Below are 16,835 nucleotides of genomic sequence, written 5' to 3' on the forward strand. Positions count from 1 at the left end.
GTGGTTGGATTTTCCTAAGGCTTACAGAAAGAAGAAATGATCCAAGTTATTTTTCCTCCTCCGAGGTTTGTTTTACTTCTTTTTAAAGGAGTAAAGACTAGTATTAGACTTCTATAATATGCAGCCATTAATTTGTTGTTCAGAGGAGTTGTTCTAACGATTTACAAAGTGGCTATTGTCAGGACCTATATAAAGCTCTCTAGCAATGAGGCAGCAATTGATAACTTGGCATAATTGAAGAGGGCAAAAAGGCAGTTTCACTCAGAGGCTGAATTAATTAGTGAATGGCAGAAGCAGATGTTAATGAACAGCATATGCATGCTTCAAGGTAGGAGACAAGGGACCATCATAAAGGCTCTCATCCCTAAAATGAGGGTTGTGTTGTTTCAGGAGTGGATGTCAGTATGAACACGCATCTCAAAGCAGTGAAAATGACCCTGAAGAACAGAGAACCTGTACAGCTGGAGACGCTGAGTATTCGTGGGAATAACATCCGATACTTCATTCTGCCAGACAGTTTGCCTCTGGATACTTTGCTGGTGGATGTTGAGCCAAAAGTCAAATCCAAGAAAAGAGAAGCAGGTTAGTTTATGCTTTCCCAGTCTGTGTCTGTTCTGCTTTTATATGCATTTTAGTCCCCTGAATCTGAAGACATCAGATTTGAGTGTCTTAATGTCTGTGTTTGGCATCTGGTTCCTTCCTCTTTGAGGGTTTGATACTGCAGTGGCTCAGTCTGCCCTGCCCACCTTCTTGGCATCTGCAGAGCATATTGGTCATGTGAAATTATGTGTATGGCTTTTTACCCATCTGTTTTTAAAAATGCAAATGTTTTTCAGCTGAGTAAGCCTTAACCTATCTCAGGGTCACAGTTGGCACCAGAGATTTACACTTCCTCTTCTCTTGAGTGTCTGCTGTGTCTCCGCAGTTTGTATGGGGAGCTTCACATAGCCTAACAACAAAGTACAGAACAGTGTCTCAACAGTGCTGAATGGTTCACTGAAATTTCACTTAGTGGTGGGTAGAAATAATCTGTCTCAGAGAACTGAGTTGGAGAGACTGGAGAATCTGAGGGAGTCTAGCCTGTATTCCAGTGAACAGATCTCTAGCTTTGGCTTCCAGTAGTGTTCCACTCTGTGCTCTTCCTGGAGCTTCTGTTTCAAAAGGCTGTTGAGCAAAAGCTATGCTTAGAAGCTGAACAGTACAGAGAGTAATTCAGGAGTAATCCACACTATGAAAGATGAATATCCAGTAAGCCCCAAAAAATGTGTGGCAGTATATATTTTGCCCAGTGGTTAATCTGTGTGGTTTTTAAAATAGGAAGCTGTAAGCAAAAGCTAATTGTGCTCTAAAACGATGTTGCACCATTTCTCCTGTAATTAGTGTTTAAGTATTTGGGTGTGCATCACCAAGTGCAGGAGGCACCAAGGCTGCTGTCATTACAGAGGATAAGGATAAAGCTCCTCAGGGGATTTTGTTCCTCTCGTGTCCCTTAAAAGCAATCATGGAGAAATGAGGTTGGATTGCTCTTTTCCTGAACATCACGATGTGATGTGAACAAGAGCATCCATGCTTCCTGTTAACTTTGAGGGAAGCAGCTGTGATAGCCCCAGTTAACTGCATTTGGTGCTCCTTGCATCTTTAGCACCTGGAAGCATGCTGACCACAGCTGTGTTGTGCTGTGCTTTGCCTTAATCCATAAATGCCCTTGGGCTGCAAAAGCACATTACACATGGTCAGTCCTTTGGCAGGTGAAATTGTCAGGGAAGGCAGGATGGTGGCTGAGGTGTGTGTGCGCGTGCCTTGAGTCCACTGATGCACGTGCTGTTGTCGTTTAGTCAGGTGTCGATGCTTCTGTGGATTTTAGAGAGTCTGACTATCACCCGTAAAAAAATGACACCTTGCTTCTGTCACATTGTCCTGTGTCTCTGCTGCATTTCTAATGCCAATACCAGAATAATTGTCACAGCCTGCACCTTGAATGTGGGTGCTAGTGTGTCTCGTACCCAGCCACCCACTTCCACAGAAGTTTTAGTACCTTTCTGAGCCCTGCACTCACAATGTGTTTGAAATGAACCAGTAATTCCTAAAGTTTATATGGCAGTCTTGCAGCCTGGTGGGGTCATGTTTCTTTAGGAGAAAGGGATGCAATGGCATGTTATCACCATATAGATCATATGACCTTCAGCTATTGCTTGTGGCCTGAATGATCCTGTGATTCTGTCTTCCCTTTACCATTAAATAGCAGGAATTAAAATTGGGAGCACATCCAAGACCTTGGGCAGAGGCACCATTGGAAACAGTAGGAGCTGTTGGGTGGTGGGATCCTTTCAAAATGGTGCCTGAGAACGGGTGAGCTTGGCAATCTCACACTGCGATAAAATCTGTATTTCCCTCTAAAAAGTATATGAAAAAAGAGGAATCCTAGTTCCCTGTCAGACTTACCCTAGCACTTGGGAGTAGCCAGCTGTTATATCCTCTTGTTTTCTGCAGTGAAGCCAAGGACAGACAGTAACCTGTGGAGGTTGTGTACCAAGAAACCTAACACAAAAGACAGAAGTACTGCCTGGAACTTACTGAGCATTGTAACAGACTCAATGACTGCATTAGTGTCTCCTCACAGGGAAGCAGTATGGTGTTTATGCTTGATACAGAATGTTTTAATCAAAATGAAAGTATCCCTAGGTCTCACTTGATTTATCCTTTTTCTTTTACCTGCTAAGTTGCTGGAAGAGGCCGCGGCAGAGGCCGTGGCAGAGGCCGAGGCCGTGGAAGAGGAAGAGGAGGCCCAAGACGATAACTTCTCATCGCGCAACTGTTACAAATTCTGGGCAATTTCGGATTTTTTTTGTACAGGTCTTGTTTATGGTATCCATTTTTAATAAACTGAAATGTGACAAGGTTGTCTTTCCTCTGTTAGCGAAGTCTGGGGAGGGAGGCCAGTGTGTCCTGTATCTAGTGGCTGTTGCAGACTAAGCAGGACTGGGTGGAGTTGGTTGTCAAGATTTTGCCCCCCCAAAGGCTGTACAACTGCCTCTTGGGTTTTGCTCCAGAACGAGAGACTTGTGCTTTTGTGCTTTAACAGTGTTTGAAATTAATCCCTCTTTTATAACAGGCACTTGCCGTCTTCTAATGGTTACATAGTTAAGACACTGTATTAAGAACCCACGTCCCATGAGTGTCTCTAATGTTGTTCTTCAGAGTGACCTTTTAAAGTTCATAGGTATAATTTTAATGTTTTCTATTACATGAAGCTTACAATTTAAACGTTGCTTTCTTTATAAAACATTCACGTAGAGAAATTAACCAGGTCCATGGAACTGCTGGATTGTTACATCTGATGATTAAAGAATACCTGGATATGAACTTTGTCAAAGCTAATTATATGGCATACTCTTGTTTGGGTGGGGCTCATAAAGCAGCTGTATCACAAATAGCTTCTAGTGTACTTAAAGTGCATCCCTAGAAAATACAAAGTACAGCACAGTGCACAGTTACGTACTGGAATTGGAAGCTTACTTCTTCTGGAGGTGAGAGAACTTGTACAGCTCATATCTATGTGTGCATATAGACGTATATAAACTGCTTTTCTGGACATAAGTATGAAATAAGCAATGTTGGCTACATTTATCTCCCAATACCATCCTACTGGTTTCTCCCATTTAGGAAAGGGATTATCACATTCTCATTGCCAGACTTCAGCAGTTTCATCTATTGGTGAAATACAGATGTCATTTCCAATATCCTTCGTGCTCAAGTGTGGCTGTCTTGAAGGCTTAAGGGTATTTGCTGGTACTTTGGTGCAGGAACATGCTTAGTTGGTTTCTCATGTTTCCACACAGGCAGTGCTACAACAGAGTGGAAAAGAATTACCTAACGTTGTGCAATGGGCTGATACGCTGGTTAATTTGTGCTAGCTAGCATTTTGTGAGCTGCTCTTCTGCTTTCCCCCTCTCTTAGAGAGGCCATTTTAAAGCTTCATCTTGTTACAGAGGAGCTTTTTGTTTTTTTCCCCAAACCATTGTGGAACCTCCCAAGAGCACTTTTTGGTCAATATAGCACCCACCAGTCTCAACTCTATAAATAGCTGCTACAAATAATGGTTGCTGCTGTCTTCCAGAAGTGCCCAGTCACTGATGACGGGGGTAAGGTCTTCCCAAATCCAGCTGTCAGCGTTCATGCAACAGTTGAAACTTTTTCCCTCTTCAGTCTCTTCCTTATAAAAGTCACTAGTGCCCCCAGGGGTATGCACATGGTGGATGCTGCCACCAGCAGCCCGATCACGGCGAGGGCATAGCCTGGGTAGTCCTTTGTCACCAGCTGCCCCTGCAAGGGAGAGAAATACTGTTGTATCTGTGGTTTTAAGTGTCCTGGAGTCAGGTCAGGAGCAAAGCTGTACATATGTATCTAAACGGGGGGTGTGAGGAGCAGTGAGTTACAGGCTGGAGCAACCCACGACTGCCCTTGGTGCTGTTCTTTGTCCAGACATAGGCACTGAAAATTAACAAAAACAGAGCTGCTGACAAGAAGATTGAGGAAAACTTCTGCAAGCTTTGGTAAAGAGCAGGTTTTGGCTTGATTGGTGTTCCTTAATGAGATGTCTGGGCCCTGACCTCTGTCAGGCCTCTGTGTTCCTCTCCTGGAGCCTGTGGGCTCATGCTGACACACAGTCAACAGGCCAGACCTGCCCTGGGTCCCAAATTGGCCATGGCATGGAAACAATTATGTACTTTGTTCTGTGTGATGGGAACAATTCTACAAAAGGTTATGAAATCAGTGCCAGTAGTAATTCCTCTGTGGTAAATACGCAGTTCAGTATTTATGCAAAAGTGGTCTGGCATAAAGAAATATCTGTATGGAAATTACAAAAACCATTCCAGCAGCAGCTTAGTTCTGTTAAAATACCACTGATTTTGTTCAAAGTAATACACTTTTAGAGTATTTTTTAAAAGTGTGTTTTTAAAGATACAGGGTCTTAATCATGAATAAAATTTTACCATATGAAGAGGGGTTAATTAAGATCATAGAGGGAAAATAGCTGATTTTACAGAAACATTGCAGCATCACTAGGTCGAGTTTTCCCCGCTTTTCCTTTCCATGAAATCAAGGGATGGCCCTGACTCCAGCTGCTTGCTTTCAGAAGGCAGTTTTGTGGAACAGTGTAGTTAGGAAGGAAGGCTGTATGCTTGCAGGAAGTAAGGAAAGTTTAAAAACCACGAAAACCCCCAACCAAAATTATTTTACCTGTGTGGCATCCCATGCTTGGTATTGCAACGTTCCTGTAAGGATGTAGTCGGTGATGTAAAATATAAATAGGCTTATAATTAGCAGAGGACTGACAAAAGCCCACATAATTTTCCAATACCAGTTTGGCTTGCGTCCAATCATGGTGTAAAGATCTTTCTCAAATCTGTGTTTAAAAAAATAAACACACGTATTTTTTAAGAACAGCTGCACATGTTTAATCAATACCTTGTTTTGAGTTACTTCAAAAAGCACAGAATCATAGAATGTTAAGGGGTTGGAATGGACCTTAAAGAGAATCCAGTCTCAGCCTGCCCTGCCATGGGCAGGGACACCTCCCCACTAGACCAGGTTGCTCATCACCTTGCTGATACTACAGCACAGGAGAAACATTTAGCCCGTGGGGGTATTTTTATTCTTGGTCCTGCATGACTTTGCCTGCAGCTACTCCCCCAGCTATCCCACTGCAAAAAAAAGGAGGGTTCAAGCTTTTACCTTCTTATCCCGTAGATGTAACACACAGCAATGGTTTCTACCAGCACAATGAGCAGCAATGAGAGGGTGGCTGCATAGTCATTGAATATGTCAAACCAATAATTTCCAGCCTCCATGGTGAAGATTAGGCCAATCACACAGTTAATGAAACACACAACACCTGCATGGACAAAATGGGGACTCTGCTGTGACACCTGAAACTTTAATTTTGGGGGGGGAAATGTCATACTTCTTGTGACTAAATGGCTGGTGGGATTTTTGCTGAGCAAAAGACTCTGAAGAGAAGGATAATTTTTTTTTCCCCTTGGAGAAGACTTGTCTCTGTGCATGTGTGACTGTGCTGGTGTGTCCTTATGCTGCTCCTTAGACCTGCATAGTCACGGCACATCACCCCAGAAATGGTCAAAACACCAAGTCTTGGCTGTAGCCTTGTCACATGTGCATGCAGCATCTGCTGTGGCTGATGGGCATCTAGCTAAAACAGGTTTTAAGGTGGGACAAATGATTTCCATGCCCAAACAGGAGCACATGCTACTTTTGGTCAAAGACTGCAGTGGCTCACAGTAGGTATTGTGATGCTGTGACTGAAGAGCCACTCGCTGCAAGTATCCTGACATTTGTCCTGGCCCTTTTAGTGTCACTGGCCAGTAGACACCAGTGTGAAGGAGCTGGGGTGCGTTGGAAAGCCTGTAAAATAAAGAGCCATCATTCCCTAGTGCTTTGGGATCTCCTGAGGGAAAGTGCTGTACAGGCTGGGCAGGATTTCACAAGGGCAGGGAAACCCTTCCAGCAGCATATTTGATATTCCCTGCTCCACCCGAGGGCAGAGAGGGTCTCCCAAAGGCATTGGGATACTGAAGCTGTTACACACACACACACACACACACACACACACACGGTGGGCACTTACCCGAGATCACCTCCTTGGGGAAACGGGCAGCAATGACTCTGCTGTCGGTCAGTGGTGTGAGGATAGCAGCAGTGTTTCCCAGCATGCTGCCAATGCCCAGCATCAGCAGCATGAAGAAGTAGAGCACAGAGTACAGCTGGGGCACCTCCATGTTTTTGATAGCTTCAGAATAGACTATAAATGCCAGTCCTGTTCCCTGGACAGCCTACCAGAGAGAAGTGAGGGAAGAGTGAGTTACAGGCAGCTCCTCAGCTCAATAAAGGACACAAGATGGACATAAGAGAGTGACTCTGTGTCATGACAAAATACACCTATGGTGGAGGCTTTGCAAGTAAAGGCAGATGAGATTTTCAGCAGTTTATTCAAGCTGCACAGAAACTGGTCTAGTGTCACTTGTAGCAAAAAAAGGATTTGGTCTAAACCTTTGTGACCTGTTCCACAGCCAGAGCCAGCAGTGCAACTGCACTGCTCCCCAGCTCAGTTGCTAATAACCCAAATGAGATCCTTGCCCCATCCTGAGATGCAGGCATGATCTCCAGCCCTTGGTCAGGTATCTCCTCACATGGGGCTAAGGGGCTGCCTGTGGTCAGTGGGAGGAAACAAGACAGCACAAAGTGGAGACTCACCGTGTCCAGCTCAGCTTCTAAACTGCAGTTTTTAATCTGTGGTGCTAACTGGGCATATTCCTGCGGGTAAGTGGCCATGAGGTACTCTTTCATCTCATTGAGGTTGTCTGCTGTTAAAGAGCCTTCTTCCAGGTCAAATGCATTCAGCAGCAGCAGGATCACCCTGGGAAAGGTTACAGCAAAGTAATGGCTTTCAGGCCCAGGACACTTCATCCCCTTCTCCATCGGCCCCCATGTGGGGGTGCCCTGCTGGCCCCAGGGCTACAGCCTCCCTGGGTGAGAGAGCTGCAGCACTTCCAGCATAGTGTTGGGACACAGGCAACCTCACATGCATCTGTGCTTTGGAGGGAGCAGCTCCTGTGCCCACACTGCTGCTCCCAGGCAGGTATTTTGGGTGCTGGCCAGTGCAAAAAATTTCCCTTTGCCCTTCGATCTCACATCCACACCCCACCAACTTAACGAGCCTTTTGTCAATGAGCACAGACTAGCAGCTTGGTTTCCTCTTTGATCAGCAGATAGACTGAAAGCTGTAAAAATACGAGTAAAAGTGTAACTGCCACGGGTGCTGTGCCAGGGACTGCATCAAACTTGCTTTGGGACACAATCCTGCAGTCTGCTGGGCACCTCCAGACCATCACAGCCGAGGAGACTGAGCTCCTGGCTCAGCGCTTAGTCTTAAATGGGGAGATCTGAGCATCAATGCATTTAATTAATCAGCCCCCACCCCACCTCCCCGGAGCACATGCCAGGACCTGACCACGGGGAACAGTGACTCTGTGACTTGCCCAGGCAAACTCATCCTCTTGACCAGGCCTGTGCCTGGAAGCAGCACCCAGGTGCCAAAAGGCAAGTCGCTCTGACCTTTCATCTCAGGCTTCATCGCTTCAAATAGCTCCATTAGGTTTATTAGAGCAGCAACAGCTCTGCTCTTGGGGCTGTGCTGGCCCCAGTGCTGGCAGTGCTGCGTGCTGTTATTTATTTACCTCCCCTCTCACCTGCCCCAGAATGGCTCACACTGAAACACCAGGCTCTTACTTGTTTATACAGCTCTCGTAGTTAAAGGTCGCCTTGAAGCCATAGATGGAGAAAGTGACGATGCTGGCAAATATGGAGGTGGTGCTGTTGATCAGCGAGACAATGATTGCATGCCTCTCACAGTTGTTGCTGGACTCGTTGTAGCTGGCAAAGGCAATGAGGCTGCCAAAGCCTAGGCCCAGGGAGAAGAAGATCTGCGTGGCAGCACTGATCCATGTCTTGGGGTTTGAGAGTTGCTCCAGCTGCAAAGCCAGATGCAAGAGCATGAAGCTACATACGGATTCCTAGCACTGCCCCTTCAGCCAGCAAGGATGGGGACAGCGACAGGGATGGGTCTCTTTGTGCACCTGTTTTAGTTCAGAGGTGTTTTGGGGCAGGGTTGCTGCTCCATCTAAAAGCAACATGCTATAGGTTATGCTAATGGGTAGGTCTTTTTCTGCAGGAGAAAACAAGCAGCTTATGGTCACTGTGGCAGAACAGCCTCCAGCCACTCCTAGAAGGGGTTTCCAACTGCCTGACCTACACTACTGCTGCAAAAATACAATATAAGGAAAAGGAGCATCACCACTTTTCAAAAACCTACACATTCAGTACCTAATAACATTTCATGAACAATTCAATACAGGTTTTCTGTACCTTTGGTGTGAACATGTAGATGAGCCCATTCACAGCACCATGAAGTGTTAATCCTCTGATGAGGTATATGATGAGAACACAGTATGGCAAAGAGGCTGTTATATAGACAACCTGAGGAAGGAAGGGAAATACCATGGTCTAAAGAATACAGAAGGCAAAGCTAATCCGCTATGATCAGTCTCAGTTACTTTACATAAACAATTTCCATTATTGTGTTTTTTATCATGTATTAATAGTTTAAAATTATTTTCAGAAAACTCTAACTTTAGATTTATGCTTTAGGAAACAAGTTTATAAATTATAAAGACCTGTGCTACTGTTCCCAGGGTCTTCTCTTTGACTGGAAAAATAAGAACAAAATCTAAAATATCTGCAGCATTTACAAACTCAGTTCTGCAGCTTTTAGTAGAGTAACATCAGTTTGCATCTATCTCAACTAACTCAACTAACTCAACTAACTCAACTAACTCATTAGGCAAAGGTGATTCATCATTTGCTGTGGAAGGAAAGCAAGGAGACCTCATAAAAGGTGATCAAACTTGAATAAAACTATTTAATTCAGATGTGAAAAAGACTTTCATTTAATGTAACCCAAATGGGGGATGGTGGGAATTAAATCTTTTTTCCTGTTGTCTTTTTGATCACTCCCATGAATTGGAATCTAAATATTCAATCTTCATGTTGGAAAAAGCAAAAAAAATAAACAAAATCAAACAAACCTTGCAGTAAGAAAAAAAAACCAACAAAAAAACAAACCCCCCCCAAAAACCCTACCAAAAAAACCCAACAAAGAAACAAGAAAGGAGAATCCAAACACCTTTTTTTTTTGGAATGCTGGGACGTACCCCAATGGCTCAGAAACTTATATAAGTTTTTTTTTTTTTTTGAAATGCTGGGATGTACCCCAATGGCTCAGAAACTTATATAAAAACTAACTTGCAAAAAAAATGCCTTCCCAAGCTCTTTTGAAGAGAATCAGCTGGGTAATTCCCAAATATTCCTCCTATTTGCACCTGCGTGTTCTTCCAGTCAACATCTGCATTTCCTTGTTACACACCTGGCGATGCAGCAGCTTCACTGCCCAAACCTGCTGCTGTACCTGCAGAAAGGATGCCAGGGAAGCCCCCAGGACTCCCCCGACAAGATCCTGCCTACATGATGCTGTTCCAGTGCTCCTTGTCTATTTCTTTCTTTCTTTTTTTGCCCCCAAAGCCAGTTGCAGCAAGTTTAAGAGGTTATTCTTAGTTTACAGTCTCTTGGCTTTCTGTGTTCAGCTAAGACGATTTGGGGATTACAGCCCTCAGCTTGCTGCTTAGTGCAGGCTCAGCTGGGACATTGGGGTTTTCCTCCCCACTTCCTTATAATTTCTGCTGTGAATAAGAGCAAAAATGTCCAGTAGATGTCTTTTTTTTGTTGCAAAGACTGAGGAATAGACATCTCCTGACATGGCTCTGCTGTGGCCGATGGCTTCTCTCAGGGCCAGCAGCCTGGCAACTGATTTTGCAGCAGATGTGGCTGCATTTGAAGGACTTTTCCGGACTAATTTTTAATGTCACTCAGTGTCTTGGTTGAGCCTTTGTCAATTACCACTTGACAGGACAGCAGAGGCAGCAGAACTCACTGCTCAGGGGGAGATGCCTTCACCCCAAGTAACAGCATCCATGGTCTTTCAGCACTCGTTTACCCTCCCCACACCCTCCCCAGGCTCAGCTGGGCTGTGCCCACCTCTCACCTTGCCAGTGGATGCGGTGCCGCGGAGGATGCAGAGGTAGACCACTAGCCAAGCCAGTGTCAGGCAGAGTGCCTGTTCCCACTGCACACTGCCACTTGTCTCCAGTGATGGAGAGATGTTCAGGGTCTGCCGGTACCAGAAGTACTGGGTGGACGACGTCTTCTCACACTCCTCCTCATAGCCAGTATGGTTGCTGTTGAGGGGGCAGGTGGCCCATGGCAAGGGGTCCTGGGAGGGAGAGGCACAGGGTGAGTGACAGCTGTCAGTATGGCCCTCTCCATTTCCCTCCCCCAGGGCCAAACCTCTTCCCTGCCATCAGACAGACCCATTCCAGGATGCAGGACACCCTGGCCACCAATGCATCACGGGGCCTTGACCTGCATTTCATGGTGAGAAGACACCACAATGCTCCTAGGGAGCCTGTGGAAGGGGATAGCACTGCCTCACTTTTCCCTCCAGAAAAGCTCTGCAAGGGTTTCTGGAGCTTTTGACACCTCTTCATCTCCTCTCCCCAGCTGACAATAGTGCTGTGCAACATCCAGCACCAACGCAAAGCCTCCACAACCCTCCATGGCCACAGCAGGGCCTAACTGTGCTGTTGGGTGCCCACGCACCTGGAAGCTGTGGAAGAGGTACCAGAAGGCCCAGGCATTGATCACGTTGTAGTACATGGAGAGGAAAAATGAGACAACAACACTGGCAACACCTGCAGATATAGAGGGAGGCACTTGGTCAGCAGCAAAATCCTAAAATGCTCAGGGTCCCGTAACACGTGGTGGGTATGGGGGTGGCACCACTGTGGCTGATGCAGGAGAGACTTTGCTGCTGCACAGCCATGTCCAAAAGGCACATCCCAGCCACTGAAGCAATCTCCTCCTCCTCATCCTGCCAGGATTGTCCTGCACTGGATTTTATACTTTAGCCCCTGGGGAGGGTGAATAGTCAATGTATCATTAAAAATAAAATGTATATGTATGTGAATTAATGACAGCTTGGGTTATCAGGGTGATTTAATGACATAATAATGTAGCTAAAAGTGGACATTGGTAAATGGTAGACAGCAATGGTAGGAAATTAAGGCACCACTTTATCACTCATGTTGAGCTAATTGAGAAGGTGCTTTTGGGGTCAAAGCCCAGTGCAGGCTGCTCCAGGGGCTGGGTTGAGCATTGGCCTTCACACCATGATTTTGGCAGCCTGCCTGAGAGCAGTTGGGCCTCACACCTCTGAGTTCTGGGACCCAACACAGCGAGCTGGGTCTGGTCCCAATGCTTTGGGAGAGACAGGATAAACACGTCATGAGATGTCTGGCTTTGCTCAACCTGGTGAGACCCAGTAAAACTCCAGCTCCCTAATGGTTTCTTCTCTGAAAGACAAAGCTCTCCATTCAAAAATCATCCATGTTCCCTGTGTGCTGGAAAATAAAGATGAAAACTGAAAACATACCAACACCACAGAGGTAGGGGCTTATTATTTTCCAGGCGCCGATGCTGCCCTGACGCATACGCTGCCCCACAGCCAGCTCCAAGTAGAGCAGTGGCATTCCCTCAGCAATCAGCATGATAAGGTATGGGATCAGAAAACCACCTGCAAGGAAAAAATAAATAACAGTCAGCCTTCAGCAGATCAGCAGTAAAATATACACCACATCGCCCTATTTGTGTTCAGATCACGCCGTCAGTGTCCCAGGAGCTGGGTCTGGGTCCTGTCCAGGCACCTCGTGTTCTGAGTCAGCCTTGAAGGACGTGTCACAGGGTTTCAGGTGGTGTCCCAGAGGCTGGTGGGTGGCAGACTACCTGGGCACAGGGAATTTTCCGCAGGGACTTGGCAAAGCTGAGATTTTTGCTGTTAAACTGTGTTGGTCGCCACTCCAGTGTGGCAGGGCTGCCCAGATGCTTCGCGGGCAGTTTGAGCAATGTTCGGGGCTGAAACTGTTAAAGGGTAACTAACCACCAGGCAAACCTTGTAAACGATAATGAGAGAAAGGGAACAAGGGAAAGATTTACTTTATGTGGGGTGTTCTGCGGCACAGCCAAAGTGCTCAGGGGAAAAGTAACAGCAACGTCCATGTCAAATTGAGAGTTCTGAGTTACATACTGAAGTCTGGCCTGGCTTAAAAAGACCCACAAAAAAAACAAGCCAAAAAGCTCCCAAACCCCCATGCTGAGCCCACAAGCGCCAGCAAAGGGATGAAAGTTTTTCCCACAGGATCCCACCTGCGGGAGCAGCCCCTGGGACAGAGGCACACGCTCTCCTCCTGCATGGGGCTGCTCAGTTCTGCTTCATCCCACATGGAGAGCCACAGGTATGCTTCTATGGAAGAGGAGCAGCAGGAAAGGGCAGGCTGACAGCAAGGGAGGGGAAAGGACCTTCTCACTTGGCATCCTGGATGTGTTTTGCCTTAAATTTCTGCCTGAAAAAAATAAAATCCTTGTACTCGACTTGGGGCTCACTTCAGAAAGAGCTGCTGAGTCAAAAGCTGGATTTTTGTGAAGGCTTCCCTGCTTCCCTTTTTACAGCAAGCCAAAATATTTACGTAAATATCTCTTATTTAGGATTTAATCTGTGGCATTAACATTCCTTGCAATGGGGTCTGTGCAGCACTGCGGAGGAATGAACTCCAGGCAGCGACTGAGGCAAAGAACTGGAAATAAACACTGAGCAATAATCCGGTTTATTCTGGGAATTAATTTCCCACCTCCCAGCCTTCTTGTTATTAACAACCCCTTTGTTACTCTGTTAGATAACTTCCTATGCTGCAAGGGAGCTGTCAGAGGTTTAAGAGCTCCCGCAGCTGCTCTGTGCCGGGAGTGAGAGCTGCCAGCACCAACCCAGAAGAGTTTTGCCATGTGCCACAGGGGGAAATCAGCATTAGGTCCTTTGAGAAGGCTCTTCAGCCCTCACAGCTGCTGTTGCCATATGCTTGGCATTGACTTCGCCACCTTGCAAGGAGGAGGAATGCCTTCAGGCTTGTTCTTCACCCCAATGTCCCCTCACAGCTGGGGGTGCCGGGGCTAAGCCCCCTGCCCCTTACTCTGTATCCTGTTTGCATGCAGATCTTGCTTCCAATACTACTCTTCCTAAGGGGTAGAACCAAAACGTCTCATGCAAGTGACTCAGGGGAGCTACATGAACCAGCTCTGTATCCGCTGTGAATCAGCACACCTCCACTGAACTTCCTGCTCATTTACACTGGGCGTTGCACCCTGTGATGCCAACTGTCTGCAAAAACCAGCCCCCGGACAGATCCCTACAGCCGGCAAAACGTGGAGTGTGCCCTGAGCCTGCTCAAGGCTTGGCCATTGGCACCCTTGCCTCTGCTCACCATCCTGCCTGGTGCTCAGGGCTGAGTGCCGCTGAGCCCTGCTGTAGGCAGTCTTCTTTCAGCCTGGCCCAGCCTGCTTGGGGTCAGAATAACTGCACCTACAAGGTTTGACCTCCTTGCTCTGCTCAGGGCGTGCTGTCTGGAGGAGAGCAAGGAGAAGGAGGCAATCTGCTTATGAGCAGAAAGACAGCTATAAACTCTGCAAATACTGCCTATGAGTATCACCTGTGATAAGGGCCCCATTGCTCTGCTGGGCAGGACAGGGACTGGCTCGATGCTTTTCTAAGGAAAAAAAACCAAACAAGCAGTTGCTGGCATTCCTCCCTAATCCCAGAGCCTAGCATATCCAGCTTTTAAATTCTTGAAACTGTGATCTGTATGTGTGGGTTTTGCAGAACCCTGGAAAGCTACAGAATCCTTTTTAAGAGGACAGTGGAAAAAAAAAAAGCAATTAAGCAAAGTAAAACCTCCTGTCAGGAATTTTAATTTCACAGTAGAAAGAGTTGCCTTTCCCCTGGAAAATTTAACCAGGAAAGAGAAAGATAATGAAGAACATAATGGAAAAATTTATAAAAACATGCTTTTCAGAAAATACTTGGGTGTATCATAGAATAGTTTGAGTTGGAAGGGACCTTTTAAAGGTCGTCTAGTCCAGCCCCCACTGCAATGAGCAGGGAAGTTTACTTAATCTCATTTCAAGCTAATCAAGTGTTCCAGTTTTGGTACATTTCAGACAATTTTCACCACCTACTACAATACAGACAGTTGGACAAAAGCACCACACAAAGCTCCCAAACTGTCTGAGTTTTGCTGTCCTGAAGGATGTCTGCCTAGACAGGCTGCTAGTGAACCAACCACGTGCAGTTTAATTGCGCACAGAAACACATTTTAATCTTTGTGCTAGAGATCAGTGTCAGACATGAAGCCTTTACCCTTAATGCCTGTGCGGAGGAGTACACACAGAATTACATCACATCTATAATTTCTGCTGTCTGAACTCTCTAAGACAGCTTCAGCCACTGCAGCATCTATCTTCTACTGTCACTTCACCGGCTGTATTATCTGGATTTTTCTGACCTGATCCCACAGGGCAGCTCTGATGCAGCCTCAGCACTGAGCTGGCTTTTCACTGAGCATGAACCAACTCCTACTGCCACATCTGCATTTACAAGTAAAGCTATAAGCCAAGGAAACATCCATAAAAGAAGCAAAAAGCACTTTAACTTCTCAGTGTTCCATTCTGAAAGGAATAAAATGCAGAAACAGACCAGAAGCAGATGCTACTCATGTCCCTTAATGCAAGACTGAGATGGGTCAAACACAATGACAACAGATGCAGTATGAGAAGCAGTTTAAAACTTGGATGTCTTATAAAGAGAGGCTCTTTCTAAGGATACTTCAAATCAGTGGTGGCTGTTAGGCAATTAATAGTGTTGGCCTTTAATTAATCTAATTAACTGGCTTTTGATTGTTAAGGAAGAACATCTGTGGCTGGTATACAACACAGACATCATCTTTCTTCAGTTTGGACCTAGGAGAAGGATAAACTTTCAAAAAAGGATTTTTTTGAGCCCAAATCAATTTATTCCCTGTTTTCAAAGATTCCTGGGAGGCTTTAGGTGTGGAATTCCTGTTGATTAAGGTGTTTCAGTCAACTTCAGGCAGATTTGCAGCTAAGCTATCATCATCTAAAGTAAGGCTTTGTATAAAAGACAACAAATTAATGACAGAAACTTACAATTATACAGCTGACCCTTAAATTATATCAGCCTAAGCATCTCCCCTTCTCTATATGTTCCAAGCCCCCATAGGTGAACCTACAAGGAACCGAATTAGTTTCTGATGCCTTCAAAGCTGTTCAATGGGGCAAAAAAGCAATAAATGAATACCATGTGGGCCTATATCTCTTAGTCTACCTCCATCTTTTCAGAAAACGTGGACTTTCCTGCTGTTCCATTGCACTTTAGGAAAAGTGTGCCACTCTGTTGGAGCAGCTGTCAGGTAAAAGCCTTCTGCTATAAATACATAAAATAAAGCTGCGATAAAACAGATTGCACACCAACAGAAAGCCTGACCTCCTGCTCTGCTCTGGACCCTGTTGTGTGGACAGGGCACTAGCATGAACAACATACTTTTGAACTTAAAGTTTTCCACACCACTTCTCAAGGGAAGCAAGAAACATAAACCACACTTACCTCCACCATACATCTGACATAAGTATGGAAACCTCCACACATTTCCCAGCCCCACGGCATAGGAAATGCAGGCGAAAACAAACTGCAGAGGATTGTCCCATAGCGGCCGAGATTTCTCCATTGCCTTCTTGCAGGCAGAGGTTCCAGCAGAGCCTTCCTGCCTTCACTCCCTCAGGTACTCTGCCAACCCTGCCTCAGACTCCACGCCAGCCTGGCTTGGAGGGGAGGGAAAGGCGGAGGAGCTATGCTTGCCAATTCCTATCAAGCTTTTTAATTACTAATCTTATTAACAGGCACATACTGAAGTAGGAATGCTGGTAAATAGATTATAGACACACACGGAACTATAAAATTGGTACTTTGGGTGAATAGCTGCTTGGGTTTTGACTGGCATTTCTGGGAAGGATGTGAGCCCAGGGATTTTTATCCACTCACATGCCGACTTGACACTGGGAGGAAATAACACTGGGGCTGCAGTTTGGTTTTGGAAATGGGCCACTCCTTCCCCACATGGCTGCCTTCCCTAGGAGTGGCATTCATGTGCATGAGGCACAAGCTTGAATTTTATAGCACAGAGAAGGGGTTCCCACACCATTAGGACTGGGTTTAGTGACTGTCAGAGCTGACTTTTAGGGCAAGG

At 45.9% G+C, this 16,835-nt stretch overlaps 2 protein-coding genes across 2 annotated transcripts; one reads left to right on the plus strand and one right to left on the minus strand.

The window, feature by feature from the left end:
• Positions 1-374: 374 nt before the first annotated feature.
• On the plus strand, positions 375-3,363 carry SNRPD1 (small nuclear ribonucleoprotein D1 polypeptide 16kDa; the record flags this gene model as incomplete). The annotated part of the gene is made up of 2 exons (XM_009076505.1): positions 375-582; positions 2,721-3,363. Coding segments are annotated over 2 exons (285 nt in total), but the record flags the coding sequence as incomplete, so codon positions are not given.
• Positions 3,364-4,173: 810 nt separating this feature from the next.
• On the minus strand, positions 4,174-16,494 carry SLC6A20 (solute carrier family 6 (proline IMINO transporter), member 20). The gene is made up of 11 exons (XM_009076483.1): positions 16,196-16,494; positions 12,122-12,262; positions 11,290-11,381; positions 10,676-10,903; positions 8,944-9,054; positions 8,308-8,549; positions 7,273-7,435; positions 6,647-6,851; positions 5,737-5,896; positions 5,242-5,407; positions 4,174-4,323 (listed from the first exon to the last, which is right to left on the minus strand). The coding sequence occupies exons 1-11, from the start codon at positions 16,314-16,316 to the stop codon at positions 4,174-4,176; spliced, it is 1,779 nt and encodes a 592-aa protein (XP_009074731.1). The 5' UTR covers positions 16,317-16,494.
• Between the last annotated feature and the right edge of the window lie 341 nt (positions 16,495-16,835).

The sequence above is a fragment of the Acanthisitta chloris genome, unplaced genomic scaffold (assembly GCF_000695815.1).
Source record: "Acanthisitta chloris isolate BGI_N310 unplaced genomic scaffold, ASM69581v1 scaffold10810, whole genome shotgun sequence".
Classification (NCBI taxonomy): Eukaryota; Metazoa; Chordata; class Aves; order Passeriformes; family Acanthisittidae; genus Acanthisitta; species Acanthisitta chloris.

Bases quoted from the DNA above. Each gene is read 5' to 3' on its own strand.
- SLC6A20 (XM_009076483.1), bottom strand. From the start codon at position 16,316: ATGGAGAAATCTCGGCCGCTATGGGACAATCCTCTGCAGTTTGTTTTC. The intron at 9,055-10,675 runs GTGAGAGGTGGG...TTCCTTCCTCAG, and splicing joins GCACCGCATCCACTGGCAAG to GTTGTCTATATAACAGCCTC. The intron at 5,408-5,736 runs GTAAAAGCTTGA...TTTTAAACACAG, and splicing joins TACATCTACGGGATAAGAAG to ATTTGAGAAAGATCTTTACA.